Source organism: Uloborus diversus, chromosome 3 (genome assembly GCF_026930045.1).
Source record: "Uloborus diversus isolate 005 chromosome 3, Udiv.v.3.1, whole genome shotgun sequence".
In the NCBI taxonomy this organism is placed as follows: domain Eukaryota; kingdom Metazoa; phylum Arthropoda; class Arachnida; order Araneae; family Uloboridae; genus Uloborus; species Uloborus diversus.
The window spans coordinates 185,588,346-185,605,105 of record NC_072733.1 but is presented as its reverse complement, the minus strand read 5'-3'; the positions used below and the strand labels follow the sequence as shown (position 1 = coordinate 185,605,105).

Here is a 16,760-nt window from a genome sequence, read left to right as displayed (position 1 = left end):
TGTATATATCCCCTCCCCCTCCACACACTTTTTTCATAATTTTAGTATCAGTCATTGTTTTTTGTTTGTAAGTATACTTATTGAAATTGATCCTATTATCAGCACAACTTTGTCATTGATTCTTTTTAAAGTTCTGATAAAAGCTCATGCTAAGTATATAGCTTAATGTAAGCAAGATTTGATTGTCTCGTTAAATACTGAAAATGTATTTTTAGATGTGCTCTTGTTTTCTTAGATGTCAGACAGCTGGTCTGTTTCAAAAAATGGAACGTGAACTCCTTCGTTTGTTGAGCTATGTCACTACCCTCCTATTTGATTTCCTTTCTCTTTTTCATGTGGCAGATTTCAACTTTTTAGATCTTAATAAAGCTTCAATAGCAACTTATGTTATTTTATTGGATTCTTCATTTCCCAATAGCAGCTTCCTGTGAAATATTTGGACCAAAAAGTGAAGACATTTATGTTCAAAATGCGAGTTAACTTCACAACAAAATCTAAAAAAATGTTCTTGGCAAAATTTATTGCTGATGCAGCATTAAAAGTTTATTCTTGAAATTATCTATATTGTTTCGGAAGTAGTTATTAAATGTAGGTGAGCCCCAGTAGTCGGCCATTTAAGAAAGGGATTGCTGTTTTTTGTTAACCTATAAATTTCAGCACGTAACCCAACAGCAGAAACATTGTAAAACTTTAGGCTATACCTTTCTGATGATGATTCTCTAAATTTTTTCAGAAACAAAAACATTTTTATTTTAAAAACTGACCTATTAATACAGAAAATGCTCCAGTAGTTGGCCATATAGAAATCCAGTGCTCGACCATTTATGAACCCAGTAGTCGGCCGTCTCATTTTCATTACTCTTATGGGGTATGAGCAGGGTTTTCCTATTTTGTCCATCCCGGGAAAAACCGTCCCGGACAAAATGTCATTTCGTCCATTTTGTCCACTGTTTGGATAAACTGAAAGTTATTAGTTAAAAGTTTGAAAGTGATATAGTATATAAATATAGTATCGAAAATAATAAGTAAATATATAGATTCTTTCTATTCACGTAATATTTTAATATAAAAATAGAAACTTTTTGACAGTGATACTTGATTTTTCCAGGAAGTGGATAAAGACCATTGAAATCCTGAAACGTTTCACGGAAATACTCAGTAACGTTTCGGAATTTTTTTAGTGCTTAATGTCACCAAGCAGCCCAAAAGTGCAGTTTTAGGCCTTGAGTCTCTTAACATTTCTAAAGGATAACGCTCATCCCATCCCTTCCCATCTCATCTTTTAGCCTAATATTGAGTTTTTAAAACTTCAATACCAGCAAACACCTGAGGGCAGTCAAACTCTGACGCTTCCTGTAAGATGATTAAAGATAGTCTAAAATGTGTATTTAGGACATCAACTTTGAACTTTAAAATCCCCATCTCATCCAATGTCTCCAAAAATAGCTTAAAGTAGGGTTTTTGAAACTTAAATTTCATAAAAATTCTAAGGTATGATAGGGACCCCAAATGTGCACAAGTCACCTAACGTCGTCACAGTTATCTCCAAATTTCGTTTTTACAAATTTCTGACCGAAGACCACAAAGCTTTTTTTCTCAGTGATGAAGAGTTTAAAATGAGGAAGCTTTGAAAAAGGTTTTGCGGTGGGAACCCCCCCTCACCACACCACACCCCACCACACCCCCAACAGAAAAAACCATCAGACTTTCCAACAGTTTTAGAAACATTTGGGAACTTATGCTGTCAAAGATAGCCTACAATTGTGTTTTTGAAAAGATAAGTTTCTTTTCTTCTTTATTAAAATCTTATTGAAATACTTTTGACACTTTCATATATTAACTCTTTTCCATCAAAAGGGCGACAAATTGAGGAACCGCCCCGGGCGGCAGAAAGTGTAGGTACGCCACTGTCCTGGATAATATTTCTATCTGGAGTGGCGAAAAAAGTAAATTCTAGGATCTTCCGAACATCCAAATTACCAAATTTGAGTTTCGGTTACTAAGTACACATGAAAGATTATTAAGAATATTTGAAAATTTATTTCTCCTAAAGTTTCTTTTAAATTCTTTGTAAAATGAAATTTTATTATATTTGTGTGCATGTATTTTGTATATAAACTTGAAATTCTCTTGTTCTAGTTTTCATATTATAGTGTGTTCTTAAAACATGATTTTTTTTTTTTTAAATTAATGAAAATGTTCAATGTGGAAGTAATTCATTTGTAATGGTTTAATGTTTGATAAATTTTATTAAAATTGGAAAATTATGAAACATGTTGCTCGTAATTTTTGATAAGTTAGTAAAATACCCAAGCAGTGGCGGTAATTCGGGAGGGGGAGGGGGTCCCACTTTTTTATGTTCATACATTTATTTTATTTTCTAATTTGGAAACCAAAACTAGAAAAGCAGAAGTGTCGATATTTTTAGATCATAATTATTTATTTTACTTTGTATATCTGTTTACGAAGCATTATTTAGCACAAGCAGTAACTTTTAATTATGTAGTCATTGTTTAGATATTAGTAAATCAATTGTTTTACTTAAACAAGCCATACTTGCTTAATGAAATTACCAAATGCTTGACATCTCAAAATACTTTAGGTTATATAATATGTCTAATTCATGTCTTTCTTTGGGGAGAGTTATTGTGTACATAATTCATCAAAATCTTAAGACGTGAGTTAAGCTGTTAAATTTGCATCAATTACTGCTCATATGTTCTCAAAACCAGCCTTAGCAAAATTTTGTAATTTTCTTTTTTCTTTTCTTTTTTTAAAAATTACTTTTGCTATCGCTAAAAATTCTATGACTTTTACTTGTTGTTTTTTTGTACCCCCCCCCCCATTTTTTAATCCCAATTGCCGCCTCTGTACCTAAGAAATGACTTTTTCTCAATTGACTTTTTAATTCAAATTTATATTTTGATATTTCTAGAGCATTTTACTTTCATTCCATGTATATAATATCTAATAAATGGGTAGAAGTAATATTTTTGTTAAATTTGTGTGTAAATGTCGAACAACGTTGTCAGAAGAAGTGTGTGGAGTTAGGGGGCATAGATCCTGAAGCTTTTTATTTTTTTTTGTAGAATTGGGTTATGTTAAAGGTTTTTAAAATTTATGATTCTACGACCTCCAAAAAATACGGAATATGGCCTCAAAAATCGGGACGGATGGCCACCACAGACTTTCCCTTTCTCAATTAAAGTTACATTTTCAGTTTTTACTTTGGCAAAATAAATCAATCCACCCTATAAAAAATCACGCTTCAATCAAATTTTTTATTTTTAACTCTGAAAAGTGAGGAAGCAGTTTCCCCCTCCCTCCATACGGGCCGCTATGAAATTGGTTGAAAAACTTGAACAGTCGAATTTTCAACACACCTTTTTAAAGTTGTGGAAAGTTGATGTGCCTTATCAATGTCTGTGGTTACCCATTATGCTGGCAAAAAAAATTCTTCGTTTTGGTTTCATTAAGTTTACTAAAAAAATTGGTTTTGTGATAAAACAACACATGGAATTTTTTTTTTACTAAACTTGCTCAAAAGACAAATACCTGTAATATTCTTTTAGATGGCACGTCCCCAATTCCTCTTTTTGATGGAGCATTAATACACATACATTTCAGTTTGTTTAAATGTCCCTAATTTTTCAATGATATTTTGCATGCTCAGTAACATTTTTGCTATCTCGTGTGTTGCAATAAGCTATTTAGCTTCTTTTTTTTTCCCTTCTGAGTGTGTATTTGCATGTCTCTGAATTGTTCATTTTTTGAGCCATCTATGTCTAATGCTGTTATAAAGTAAGTATTTGTTGCACGGCGTGTCAAGAGATGGCGCCACTAAATAATGTAGTTATGTGTATGCGCTCTGCTCGAAAGGAGAGCCCCGACGAGCAATGCAGGATGTTGGATGTGTAATCTAGGAATAAAGCATTTTGATCTCCCCAATGTGTTTCCCTGCTCTGCAGGACCAACATTACAGTGGCGACGAGGATGCGATGGAATGTATTATTGAGGACCAGCCTTTCATTTTCGAAGTGGATACAGGTGCACCTTTTTCTTTGATACCTTTAAATGCTCACAGTAAAGTTAAACAGAATTTTCCACCATTGGAACCATCTACAATCAAGTTAAATTCGTACACGGAGCATCCTATTAGTCATTGGCAGTGTACAAGTCACAGTGAAGTTTAAGTCTAATTCCTGTTCCTTACCGTTGTTGGTGTGTCAAAGAAGGGAACGTGAATTTGGCAAGTCGTAATTGGATATATCCTTTGAAGTTAATGTCTGTTTTTAAAAATGCATCTCAACCTTATGCTGTAAATAATGTTCCAAGGCCGGAATTAAATTTTGAATCTGTTTTAAAAGAATACAATAGTTTATTTTCACCTACATTGGGCCTAGTAAAGGGTGTTCAAGTCCATCTGACAAGGAAGTCAGACATTACTCCAAAATTTTTTAAGGCCAGGTGTATACCCTATGCACTAAGAAACAAGGTCGAAGAGGAAATTGGTCGCCTAGTAAATGAAGGCATCTTAGAACCTGTAAAGACTGCAGAATTTGCAGCACCAATTGTTCCAGTACTTAAGCAAGACGGCCGCATAAGAATTTGTGGAGATTTCAAATTAACGACGAACAAAATAACAGAATTGGAGCAATATCCACTGCCAAACATTGAAGATTTGTTTGCTCAGTTATCCGGTGGAACCCTATTTTCAAAACTTGACCTCCGAGATGCTTATTGCCCGTTACAGTTGGACAAAGACTCTAAGAACTTAGTAGTCATCAACACACAGAAAGGCCTGTTCCGTTATACCAGATTACCATTTGGTGTAGCTTCTGCTCCTGCGGTGTTCCAGCGAGAGATGGAAAAGATTCTCCAAGCTTTACAGGGTGCTTCCTGTTACTTAGATGATCTCCTAGTAACAGGGAAAGACAGAGTAGAACATTTACAGAATTTGAATGCAGTTCTCTCACGCTTGCAAGAAGCTGGCATGAAGCTTCATCCAGAAAAGTGCGAGTTTTGGAGATCTTCAGTTGAATATCTTGGTCATCGCATCGACAAAGATGGACTCCATCCAGTTGAATCGAAGGTAGAAGCAATTGCCTGTGCACCTGATCCCAGAAACGTAGATGAATTGCGTTCGTTTATAGGACTGATCACTTACTACGCCAAATTTTTGCCGAACATGGCCACCCTGCTAGCCCTTTTGTATGAACTTTTAAAAGAGAAACAGGCATGGGAATGGGGTGCAACTCAGAAAGAAGCTTTTACTAAAGTGAAAGAAACCCTAAGAAGTTCATCACTCCTGATGCACTTTGATAATGCCAAAGAAGTAGTGTTGGCTTGTGATGCCAGTCCTTACGGATTAGGAGCTGTGTTATCTCATGAAACCAAAGATGGGGACCGCCCTATTGCCTTTGCTTCACGGTCACTGACTAAAGCTGAGAGAAATTATAGTCACATTGAGAAAGAAGCATTAGCTTTGGTGTTTGGAGTTACTCGGTTTCGAAAATACCTGCTCGGCAGAAATTTTACTCTTTTGACTGATCACCGTCCTCTTGTAAACCTCCTTTCAGAAGATAAGCCTGTTCCTACTGTTGCGGCTGCACGGATACAACGTTGGGCTCTGACCCTATCGGCCTACTCATACAAAATAAAATTTCGAAAAGGGAACTTGCATTCGAATGCTGATGCTTGTAGTCGTCTACCTCTAGCTACTAGATATCCTGATCCGCCAGTCCCAGCGGAATCAGTATTGCTCTTGAAACAGTTTGACAGTAGTCCGGTAACAAGCCATTTAATTGCCAGAGAAATTGAAAGTTCCTCGGATCTGAAATTGCTGCGTTCTTATATTGCAAGGGGTTTCCCTAAAAGCATCCAGCAAAATTTAAAACCATTTTTCAAATTAAAGGATGAGTTGTCAATCGAGGGGGGTATAATTTTGAGAGGCTCTCGGGTATTTATTCCCCCTAAATTTAAGAGATTCATAATAGATGAGCTTCATGCGGCTCACCAAGGCATAGTTGCAATTAAATCATTGGCTCGTTATTACGTTTGGTGGCCAAGCATAGATAGTGATCTACAAGCTAAAGTAAGGGAGTGTGCTATCTGCCAGCAAAATGCTTCAGCACCTCCTGCAAAGCAAGTCTCATGGCCTGTTCCTGATCAATCTTGGGAACGAATTCACATTGACCATGCCGGTCCTGTGGAAGGACATATGCTGCTGATAATTGTTGATGCTAAGACAAAATGGTTAGAAGTCGCCCGAGTCTCCAGTACCTCTGCTAATGTTACCATAATGGTTTTGCAAGATTTATTTGCACGTTTTGGTATTCCAAAAAGCATAGTCAGTGACAATGGTCCTGGGTTTAGCAGTGATGAATTTGGTGAGTTTCTGTCGCACAATGGCATTTCTGACATAAAAACAGCTCCGTACCATCCAAATTCCAATGGGATCGCAGAAAGAGCTGTCCGAACAGTGAAATCTGCACTTAAAAGAATCAGGGAGGGGACTTTTGAGGAAAGACTTGTCAGATTTTTGTTTAACTATAGGAATACGCCCCATGCATCTACGGGCATATCTCCTGCCTTTGGCATGTTTGGCCGACCCCTACGCTCACGCTTAGACTTGCTGAGAAATGCTTATAGGCAAAGAGAAGTCCATTCTGACCCTGGGAGATTCAGGACGGGATTTAGTTTGGGTTCGCAACTTTAGACAGGGCCCTAAGTGGATTGAGGGCTGCATTCTAACCCAAATGGGTAAGATCATGTGCAAAGTTGAAACTGCCAGGGGCACATGGATACGTCATGCTGACCAAATCCGCCGACGGATTGGCAGCAGCTTTGAAGAAAGTTCAATAAACCCTAGGCCAGCTACTGCTTCTTCAAATGCTGGAGAGGAGGACGCAGTTCCTGTGGTGGAAGAAGAAAAGCCGGGTGATCCAAATGAACCGCCACTTCTTTCGCCTCCAAGTCATAATCCAGTTCCCAAGGAGCATCCTCCAGTTCTTTCCCCACAATGCAAGAGTCCAACACAGATGCAACCCTTATCGACCCCAATAGTAGCGCAGCAACCTCGGAAACAAGATTCCAGGGTGATTGTACCCAAAAGGTCAACGAGAAACAAAGTGAGACCTTGTCGTCTAAACTTGTGAAGAACTTTTTATTATGTGAAAACTTTTGGGTTAATAGAACTTTAATTTCATTTTTGTTATGTGAGAACTTTTGGTTTAATAGAACTTTAATTTCATTTTTGTTATGTGAAGAGAGGATGTTATAAAGTAAGTATTTGTTGCACGGCGTGTCAAGAGATGGCGCCACTAAATAATGTAGTTATGTGTATGCGCTCTGCTCGAAAGGAGAGCCCCGACGAGCAATGCAGGATTGTGGATGTGTAATCTAGGAATAAAGCATTTTGATCTCCCCAATGTGTTTCCCTGCTCTGCAGAACCAACATTACAAATGCTTTGCAATTTTCTGGGAGTATGACATTTATTTTACTTTCTAGTAGATGTTAAAAGAAGAGCCTTATATAATTATAATGTAGAAGTAGCTTTAAATGGCGATAAATTGTCGTTTGGTAAAATATTCGCACTTGGCTCTTATGTTGGAGACTTGTTGCAGTTCTAAGGAAATGACACCATCTTAGTATGTGATCATACGTGCTAGATCACAGTCCCTTAGTAAAAAAGGTGTCAAAGTAAGAAGCATTTCTCTTGTTCTCAGATTATTTTTTTAAATAATATATAAAATAAACTGAGAAATTTTACTGTTATGTTAACTGATATATCTCTGAATTGATGAAGGCATAAATGAAAACTGCCTTTATTTTTCTGTATTAAATGCCGAGACTTTTAAAAATTGGCATACAACTCGAACACATGAAAGGTGTGCAGTGGCATGCCTGGCATAGGTGACACCCCCGGCGTTAATTTGTGGTGTCAACCCCCCTCAAAATTTTTTTTAATTTGTACTCTTGAAAAGGTATTTTAACTTCATATTTTCAAAACCTTGCAATTCCACTTTAAGTGTCGCCCCCCAGACAGGTGACACCCGAGGCGGACCCCCCCCCCCTCGCTATCCTAGTACCAATGCCACTGCTATAAGTGATATTACCATATCAATGCGATAAGTATTGAGATTTTGTTGCTTTTAAAAATGTTACTATTGTTCTGTGGTTTTTCTATATACCTGCTTTTTTAAATAAAATTTCTTTTTATAGGCAAAAGTAAAGAAGCAGAAATAAAACGTATCAACAAAGAACTAGCAAATATTCGGTCAAAATTTAAAGGTTTGTTGAAATTCCTTATTTAAAATAAATTAAATTTTCTTTTGTTGCTATGGTATATAATTGTAAAACGTCAAAGGTGTATAATATTGATTTTTACCCAAACTGAAAATTTGTTCATTAGCTATTGCATTATACAATAAAATTAGCTTAAGAACAATGATTATTTTGTACATTAGTAAAAATAAATATTTTAAATTAAGTGATTAGTATTAAAGAAGTTACTCATTTTTCTTCTGATGAAAATTAACTTAACCGGTTAAGTGCTGTAGGTGAGTCGTTTATTTAAGAAAAATTTAGGTCAACATCACAAAATACCCAGTAAAAGTTCGTTAGTCAACAGAAATACAATTATGTCTCCTTTGATCTCACTCATGTACTAATATTTATTATCATATTAAGTGTGCAAAAAAGGTGCGAATTTCTTATTCGGAATTAAAAAATTGTGTATGTTATAAAATAAGTTGGTTTTATTGATATTCAAAAAGTGATCTTGGAGGCAGGGTGCATGGTCTTTGTTCTTAATTTTATTTTTTCTTTTTATAAACTTTTTAAGTGTCTTCCTCCACTCTCTTGGCTCCTTAGTTTTTCTTCTGACGGCTCTTAACTTTTAGTGCTACTCAGAAAAAAATTATCCTGACAGAAATTGTGCTTTTGCAAAATACATTATTTTCAGTTTGCATCACATGGTTGTAACACATGGTTAAAATATTTTATCAGTATTTAATTTTCTATCACAGCTTTCTCTTTTTAATTTTAAAGCATATTGTTCATCAGCTTGAAATTCTAATATGAGGATGAATGGAACAATGTAATAGAACAAATGAGACAAAAGATGTTCTCATGCTTTAAGGCATTACCAGAAAATATTTAGCTCATTGTGATATCTAGATACAGTTGCATCATAATATATATTGATTATTCTACTATGACTTAACATTTTCAAATTAATTTACATTTTATTTTGTAAAACTCACTCAAGTTTTGTTTAATATGCTATTGCATCCCATGAATGTAAATGATCTTGAGCTTGCTATTATTTTTGCTCTTTCTTTCATTTTTTATTTTCCTGAGTAACAAACATGCTTTTTGATATTTTTTGTAAAGTATCAGCTAAGCAGGTCTGTCCATCATTCTCATTGGGGATGATGCACCCCTCATAATGCTATGAAGCACCCCCCTCCTCCCCCAATGAAATCAAAACCCTATCAAATTACAATCCTCCCCTAAATTTTTTAATGGCTCAACCTGTGCCATGGACCATATTCGGTCAAGTGTTCATCAAACGTCATATTTCTTTAGGTAAATAGGCTGGGTCACATTATCGCAAACTTGTAATGTATGAGATTACAGCTATAAAATAGTTTGAAAAAATGCACACGATATGTGTTTTAAGATGGATGGGTAGTCTGAAAAAACTTAAGTTCATTAGAGATGATTGTTCTTTTGAAAATGAGCAAAAAAAACTGAAAATAGCATTTGAATTACGACGCGTTGAGAAGAAATTCCTGACATAACCAAGCAAAAAAGGGTTAACATTTATTCCATGTACTTTTGTTTCGGATCTATAAATTTGAAGTTCAATGAAGATTATAATAAAATTCCTGTCAAAGGGGCTGACCCTTTGCCCCCTCTCCTGAATCCGCCCTTGGTGTATAGTGCCGCTCTGGTTAATTGAGCTATGACCTTGACTATGTTTACCTGTTTTAGAGGAGTTAAGTGAAAAATAGAAGTGTTATTGGCTCAGATTTTAGTTGAAATATTTTTGAAGAACTTCTAAGAAATTTTCTCAACTCAACTTAGCGCCAATTACCCCTCCCTATTTACTGAAACAGAGGTAAACATTGTCGGAGCTCAACTTCTCAAAACCTCACAATAGTTGTCTTTCTTGTTCATTGATTCTTTCTAACACTTATGGATATAAGAGGCATTTTTAAAACTATTGTTTTGAACCATCCACTTTAATGTGTGTTCATTTCTATCAGTTGTAAGTTTTCTTCCTTCATTTAGTTCAGTTATTTTTTAATTGATCGGTCCTTCTATATTCTTTTAAAATTAAATCTTTGAGAATGTAGGCGGTAAATAACTTTTAATCCAAGATTAACAGTTTTTTTTTTCTAACTTTAAAAAAGAATACAATAAGCAACTTCTTTGCGTCTGATTTTATCACGTTGATGACCCATTTTCAGCAAAAAAAATAGCATAAAAATTTCCTCTGCACCAGGCTTTATACTTGTCGCAGCCTATGCAGTTAACAGGTGTGCAAATACTTTTGCTACTTTTCAAATTCACATTAAATGAACTGATTATTCTAATTTTTTGACCCTTATAAAAAACCAACATATTTTTCAAATGTGTTAACAACCTTTAAATTGTTAAAATAATACCTTTAAAAATGAAATTGTTTTGCCGTTCATTAATAACATATTTTACTTTTTTAATTAGCATGCTTTCATTTTACCAGACTCACTGACAAGTTTCGTTTGAACAATTCTGATATTCTATTTTTTTTTTTTAATTTGGGTTGTATTTTTTACATTTGATTGACCCATTCTCAGAATTTCCACATGAATTTTATCATTACCAGTTGATATACTTTGAGATCATAGATTTGCTTATACTGTTATGCATGTATACAATATTAATCAATGATTAATATTTTTAGGGGATAGAGCATTAGATGGTTATCAAAAGAAGAAATATGTTTGTAAACTATTATTTATATTTTTGTTGGGCCATGATATTGATTTTGGTCATATGGAAGCTGTTAATCTCCTTAGTTCCAATAAGTACTCAGAGAAACAAATTGTAAGTTATTTCTTTTAAGAGCCTATAATTTATTTTTTAATGTTTTTTTTTTTTGCTATTCTAATCCTCATTTCTTTCTTTTTTAGGGATACTTGTTTATATCTGTATTAATGAATGCAAATAATGAGCTGATGCGTTTAATTATCCAGTCTATTAAGAATGACCTTTCTTCTCGTAATCCTATTCATGTGAATCTAGCCCTTCAATGCATTGCTAATATTGGTAGTAGAGAAATGGCGGAAACATTTGGATCTGAAATTCCAAAATTACTTGTGTCTGGGTAAGCGTAGTACTCGAACTTATTTGAAATGTTAGTAAAACCTTTGAATCGGTTAGAGATAAATATTAAAATTTAAATACAAAACATGTAATGAGGCATACTTATTACTTGATATTTGTTGTATTTTAAATCAATGTGTTTGTATGGCTGAAAAACGTTCAGAGTAGCTTAACACTTTCACTCCGTAAGTCTGAACCAGTAGAGGTTATTTTTGTTCATCTCGGAAAATGCAAACATTGTACAGTTTGTGCAAATAAAAAAAAAATCGCCCCCCCCCCCTTTTTTTTTCTGGAGTATGCAAAGAAACACCAGAATTGCATCCTAGAATGGTTTCAAGAGGTTTCTTTTTTTTACTCGAAAAGTACAAAAGTTCAAATAAAAGTGATGGTTATGGTTAATTGAATTTGTTTCTTTAATTACCTTTTTTTTCGGTTGAAAAAATTTCAACTGAAACTCTTAAAAGCATTGGGAGCTGCTGATAACAAAATTGAAGCATAATTCCTAATGCAAAAGATCAATCTCTAATGAATATAATTGTTATATTCTGTATTTTGGAAAAAATGATGAATAAAATATGATTTAAATTTTTTTAGAGAAACAATTGACTTAGTCAAACAGAGTGCTGCACTTTGTCTGCTTCGTTTGCTACGGACCATGCCTGAAATTATTCCTAGTGGAGAATGGACTACTAGAATCATTCACCTTTTAAATGACCAGCACATGGTAAAATTTTATTTTTATATGCAAATAAAATTTGTTATGCATTAATGAACCAATGTAAAAGGTAGTGAACTGGAGAAAGCAAGGGAATTTCACTCTTCTTGGAAAATTTTGGTGATTGGTGGAGAATTTTTAAGTGTAAATAACAAAACATCTCATTCTAAAGAGGAAAAAAAATAGCCAAAATTCAAAAGAGTGTTTCTAGAGTTTGAAATTCTATATGGCTGCAAAAGGAGGAAGTAAAGGTGAATCAAGTGAATAGCATTTTTATGCTATAACAAACAGAGGAATATTTTTCTGTTCTTATTGAAAAATACCTTAGAGATCACTGTGGCCCCTTCTGTCTTTTTAGGCATAAAGTTCAATGTTTACACTGCTTTGAGGCAGACTAAATGATTATAAATGCACTAAAATAGTGTTGTGTTATGAATAGTGAGAAAATTCCATTAAGTTCCAGTAGTTATTATTAGATTTATTGAAGGACAAACTACGATAGAAGCCACACAGGCCCCTCTATCTTTCTAGTGTTAAGTTCCATAACGCTTGTGTTTGTTTTAACGCTATGTAGCACACTATTTGCCGTAACTGCTAACTGGATCATTGTTTCAATCAATTTTTTCTGATTTTGAACTTCCATCAAACTTCCACATATTGAAACTTTCTATGTATCAAAACTCAAAGCAAATTTCCATGTCCATTACGCAGAAAAGTTTCTATACATAAAAAACCTCCTATATATTGAAAATAATTTCTTGACATTCGGAAATTTTTTTTCCACTTCAGACTGTTTGCCTCACGAAAAATTAAGGTTAGTAGAGAAAATGAAATTTAGTAAAGGTCTCTACAAAACACAGAAGACAGATGAAGTTGAGGGGTGTGCAGATAGGTTGTTCTTCCGTTCTTAAATTCCTTCACATTGATTTTAATTCTTGGCTGCAACTAGTAATACAGTAAAATTAGTTTCAAGTTATCCCTTTTGTCTGTTGATTATCATTCCTTGTCTCTTTAGCTTCAGTGAAAATTATTAAAATTAAATAATGTTTCAAAAATTCTTTTTGATTTTTTTACTTTTCTCTGGATTACATTGTCAAAACAAAAATCCCTTAATGGTGTGGATAAAGTTGAATTGTAGGAGGATGAGAATAATTGAAGGTACAAAAAAATGTCTTTTGTGGTTAAATTAGTATTTCCGCAAGCAATGTGTCTTCTGTTATGAGAATTCGGAAAGCCATAATGAAAGTATTGAAACATACCAAAAACTCTCACTAACAAACATGAAACTGCAATACTGTAGATTTTTTTGAAACTATTTAGTGCTCAGTAAATGTTTCACATTTATTCATTTTTTAATTATTAACTTTCATTTAATCTGATTCTCACATAAATTAGAAATTTAGTTTCATGTACACGAAAAAGCTTCAGTTCTCATGTTTTTGGAGCAATTAATGATGAACTAAGATCGCTTCTATAAATCGAAAAACCTATGCATTAAATTTTTTTCCAGGAATTTGCTACTTGGATATATCGAGGTCCGACTGTATTTATTAATATACATTGAAAACATTTATTATTTGCGATAATGTTAAATTTTCCTTTAAAAAAAAGTTTCTTGAATTCTTAAAATTGTTTAGCAAAAACAGCAAAAAGTCCTTTTTTGCTGTAACTGTTGTTCTCCTCTTGGTCCCACCCTGAAAATTTTTTGAATGTATTCATGAAAGCACGTTAAAAATCATAGTGCTATTTTTTAAAAAAATAATAAGTTTTGGGATTTTCTTTTTCCATGAAACAAGCTGCACATTAATCTCAAGAGCGTATTCTCTTTAAAATGAACTACATAGCTCTGTAGCTCGCATAGAACTTGAGTTGTAACATTTTAAAGCATTGTCAACAAGTTAAAAAAGGGGCTTTTTAACACATTTCAAAAATTATTTGCTCATCAGTTATGAATGAAATTTGTTTTTTAGTTTGTGTATAAATTTAAAGTGTCAAAAAGTAAAATCTTTTAAAAGTTTCAGAAAAATCAAATGGTCAAGTTCATGGTTTTGATATGAAATTAAATTGCCTAAGTATAAAATCATGTCATAAAATGCTTTAATCTATTAATAATATTTAAATTTGAGTGAATTCGTCAAGTCTAAAACATTTATCAATGATTAATAATAAAAAATTATCACTTTTTTTATTTAAGGGTGTAGTAACATCTGCAGTAAGCTTAATTGATGCTTTTGTGAAGAAGAATCCCGAGGAGTACAAAGGTTGTGTAAGTTTGGCAGTTTCAAGGCTTAGTAGGGTAAGATCAGTTTTCCCCTTTTATAAATACACTGTACGATAATAAATCACCAGTTCATATTCAAATACATGATCACAAATGTTGTTAATTTTGAGAAAATATATGGGATGAAGAGTTATGGATGAAGTGCAGTTCACCATAAACTTAATGAATCTCAAAAGGAATTTAGTAAATGTTGCCATTAAGAAGTCCGTTTTTTACACTTCATAAAAATGTCTGCATTGTTTAGTGAATTAAATCAAGGAGCTTTTTTCAGTGACTCAAAATGTTTAAAAGAAAAAATAATGCAGTTATTTAGGAAAATAATTGTTTATGAATGAAATGAGCACATTTGCTAGTTGATTGCTTTTTCTAACTGATACAGAATTTGTGCTTGATAACTACTTATATTTTTGATGTTTTTTCAATGTAAATAAACTGATATATTCTGTCTATATTTTAATTGATTTGTGAAATTATCTCTAATGTTTTATAGTCTATGAAATTCATATCCTCTGTGGACCTTTTGAATTCAGTTTGTTAGAATTGGAAAAACCTGAGTTAATTTCTCGGTCCATGTTGTGTAGAAATATTCACCACTTTCATATACTTAAAGCTGAAAGAAGAAAATGATTTTTATAATATTGAATCTTTTATGTTTCATTATTTGCCTTTATGAAAAAATAAAAATGAACACAACTATAATTAAATGTGTACAAGAACACAAAAACCTATGTACACTTCGTAGAAAAATAAACAGCTTTGAGAATAAAAGTATTACCTTGTGCAAGCTTCAAAATCAGCAATAAATAACTAGATAAAGCACTGATGTTTTGTTTGTAAACAAATGCAGATGTTTAATACATGAAAATTAACAAATCTGAAATTTTAATTTCTGACGTGATACACTAATGATCATTTTGTGTATATTTTTATTGCTGCTTAAGTTTTTTTTCACATTTCAGATTGTTACTGCATCATACACAGACTTACAAGATTACACATATTATTTTGTACCAGCTCCTTGGCTCTCTGTAAAGTTATTACGCCTGCTGCAGAATTACCCACCACCTGGTAAGCTAGGAAGCTGCTATTTCAGTATTTAAATATTTTCACTTTTATCTGTTGTGCACTTTTATTATTATTATTTTCATTTAGAGGACGCTGGAGTAAGAGGTCGTTTGATTGAGTGCCTTGAAACTATTTTGAATAAAGCCCAAGAACCTCCAAAGTCAAAGAAAGTACAGCATTCCAATGCCAAAAATGCAGTTTTGTTTGAAGCTATTAGTTTAATAATTCATATGGACAGGTATTATTTACTTTTCTCTTTTACTAAGTATATAAAATAATTAGCTATAAATTTGATTGAAATTTTGTCAACCCTTTGAGGTTTGTAAAACTTTAAATTCCCCTACACTAGTCCATGCCGGACCATGGCCTCCTGAACTGTAAATAATATCTTTTAAAATTTGTAAAATCCATCTATTGCTTATTTCCATGATTACTGCTAGTGAGTAATGTAGGAGGAATGAGAAGGTCGGAAGTCAACCTAAAGTGCAGTGCTACAGACTTTCGTCTGAAATAAGCATTTTAATAACTATCCTATGGTAATTTTATTGTTTGTTTTTAGCTATAATTTAAATATGTGTGTTGTTCATATTTTCTGACTATTGTATACACTAGTATTGTTTTTGTTAAAATAATCAAAAACTCATACCTGAGCCAAATACCCTTAAATACTCTAAATTTGGCTTTTCCCCATACCATTTTTCATAAGGCGTCATCCCAGAAACAGCTATTGTGGGAGATACATTTTTGCAGTGATTTGCTGTTTGAACAGCTTCTGCCCAATACTTTTTCTTGAGGTTAGCATATGCTAACAAAGACCTTGCCCGTTCCACTAGAGTCCTATTGTTTCTCTCTGCGACCCCCATTTGCTCTGGAGTATACGGAATAGATTTCTGATGGTGAACCCCTTCAGATAGTAGGTAACTATCCATTTCACTATTGACATACTCTGTTCTGTTATCAGAACGTAACATTTTGATTGACTTCCCAGTTTGTCTTTCAGCAAATGCTTGAAATTCTTTGAACTTTCCAAATACTTCACACTTATTCTTTAAGAAATAAGTAAACGTCATTTGAGAAAAATCATCAATGGAACTTATAAAATATCGAGCTCCTCCTATTGATGAAACACTCATCGGCCCGCAAAGGTCGCTGTGCACTACACCTAACAATTCCTTTGCCCGTTTAGCCTTTCCTTTTGGAAATGGTTGCCTATGCATTTTCCCTTTCATGCATGAAACGCAATCTAATAATTTACCATTAAATGTAAAACCCTCAACCATATCATTTAGTCTTACCATCCCTCCTATGCTTAAATGACTTAA

At 33.6% G+C, this 16,760-nt stretch overlaps 1 protein-coding gene across 1 annotated transcript in view; it reads left to right on the top strand.

Moving 5' to 3' along the window:
* Window positions 1-16,760, top strand: part of LOC129218439 (AP-2 complex subunit alpha-2-like) — an 87,117-nt gene that overhangs the window by 13,741 nt on the left and 56,616 nt on the right. Inside the window, exons 3-9 of the mRNA XM_054852705.1 lie at window positions 8,225-8,293; window positions 10,956-11,098; window positions 11,185-11,378; window positions 11,972-12,101; window positions 14,287-14,388; window positions 15,333-15,441; window positions 15,526-15,676. Coding sequence (XP_054708680.1) covers window positions 8,225-8,293; window positions 10,956-11,098; window positions 11,185-11,378; window positions 11,972-12,101; window positions 14,287-14,388; window positions 15,333-15,441; window positions 15,526-15,676 — 898 coding nt within the window. The remainder of the gene's footprint in view (window positions 1-8,224; window positions 8,294-10,955; window positions 11,099-11,184; window positions 11,379-11,971; window positions 12,102-14,286; window positions 14,389-15,332; window positions 15,442-15,525; window positions 15,677-16,760) is intronic.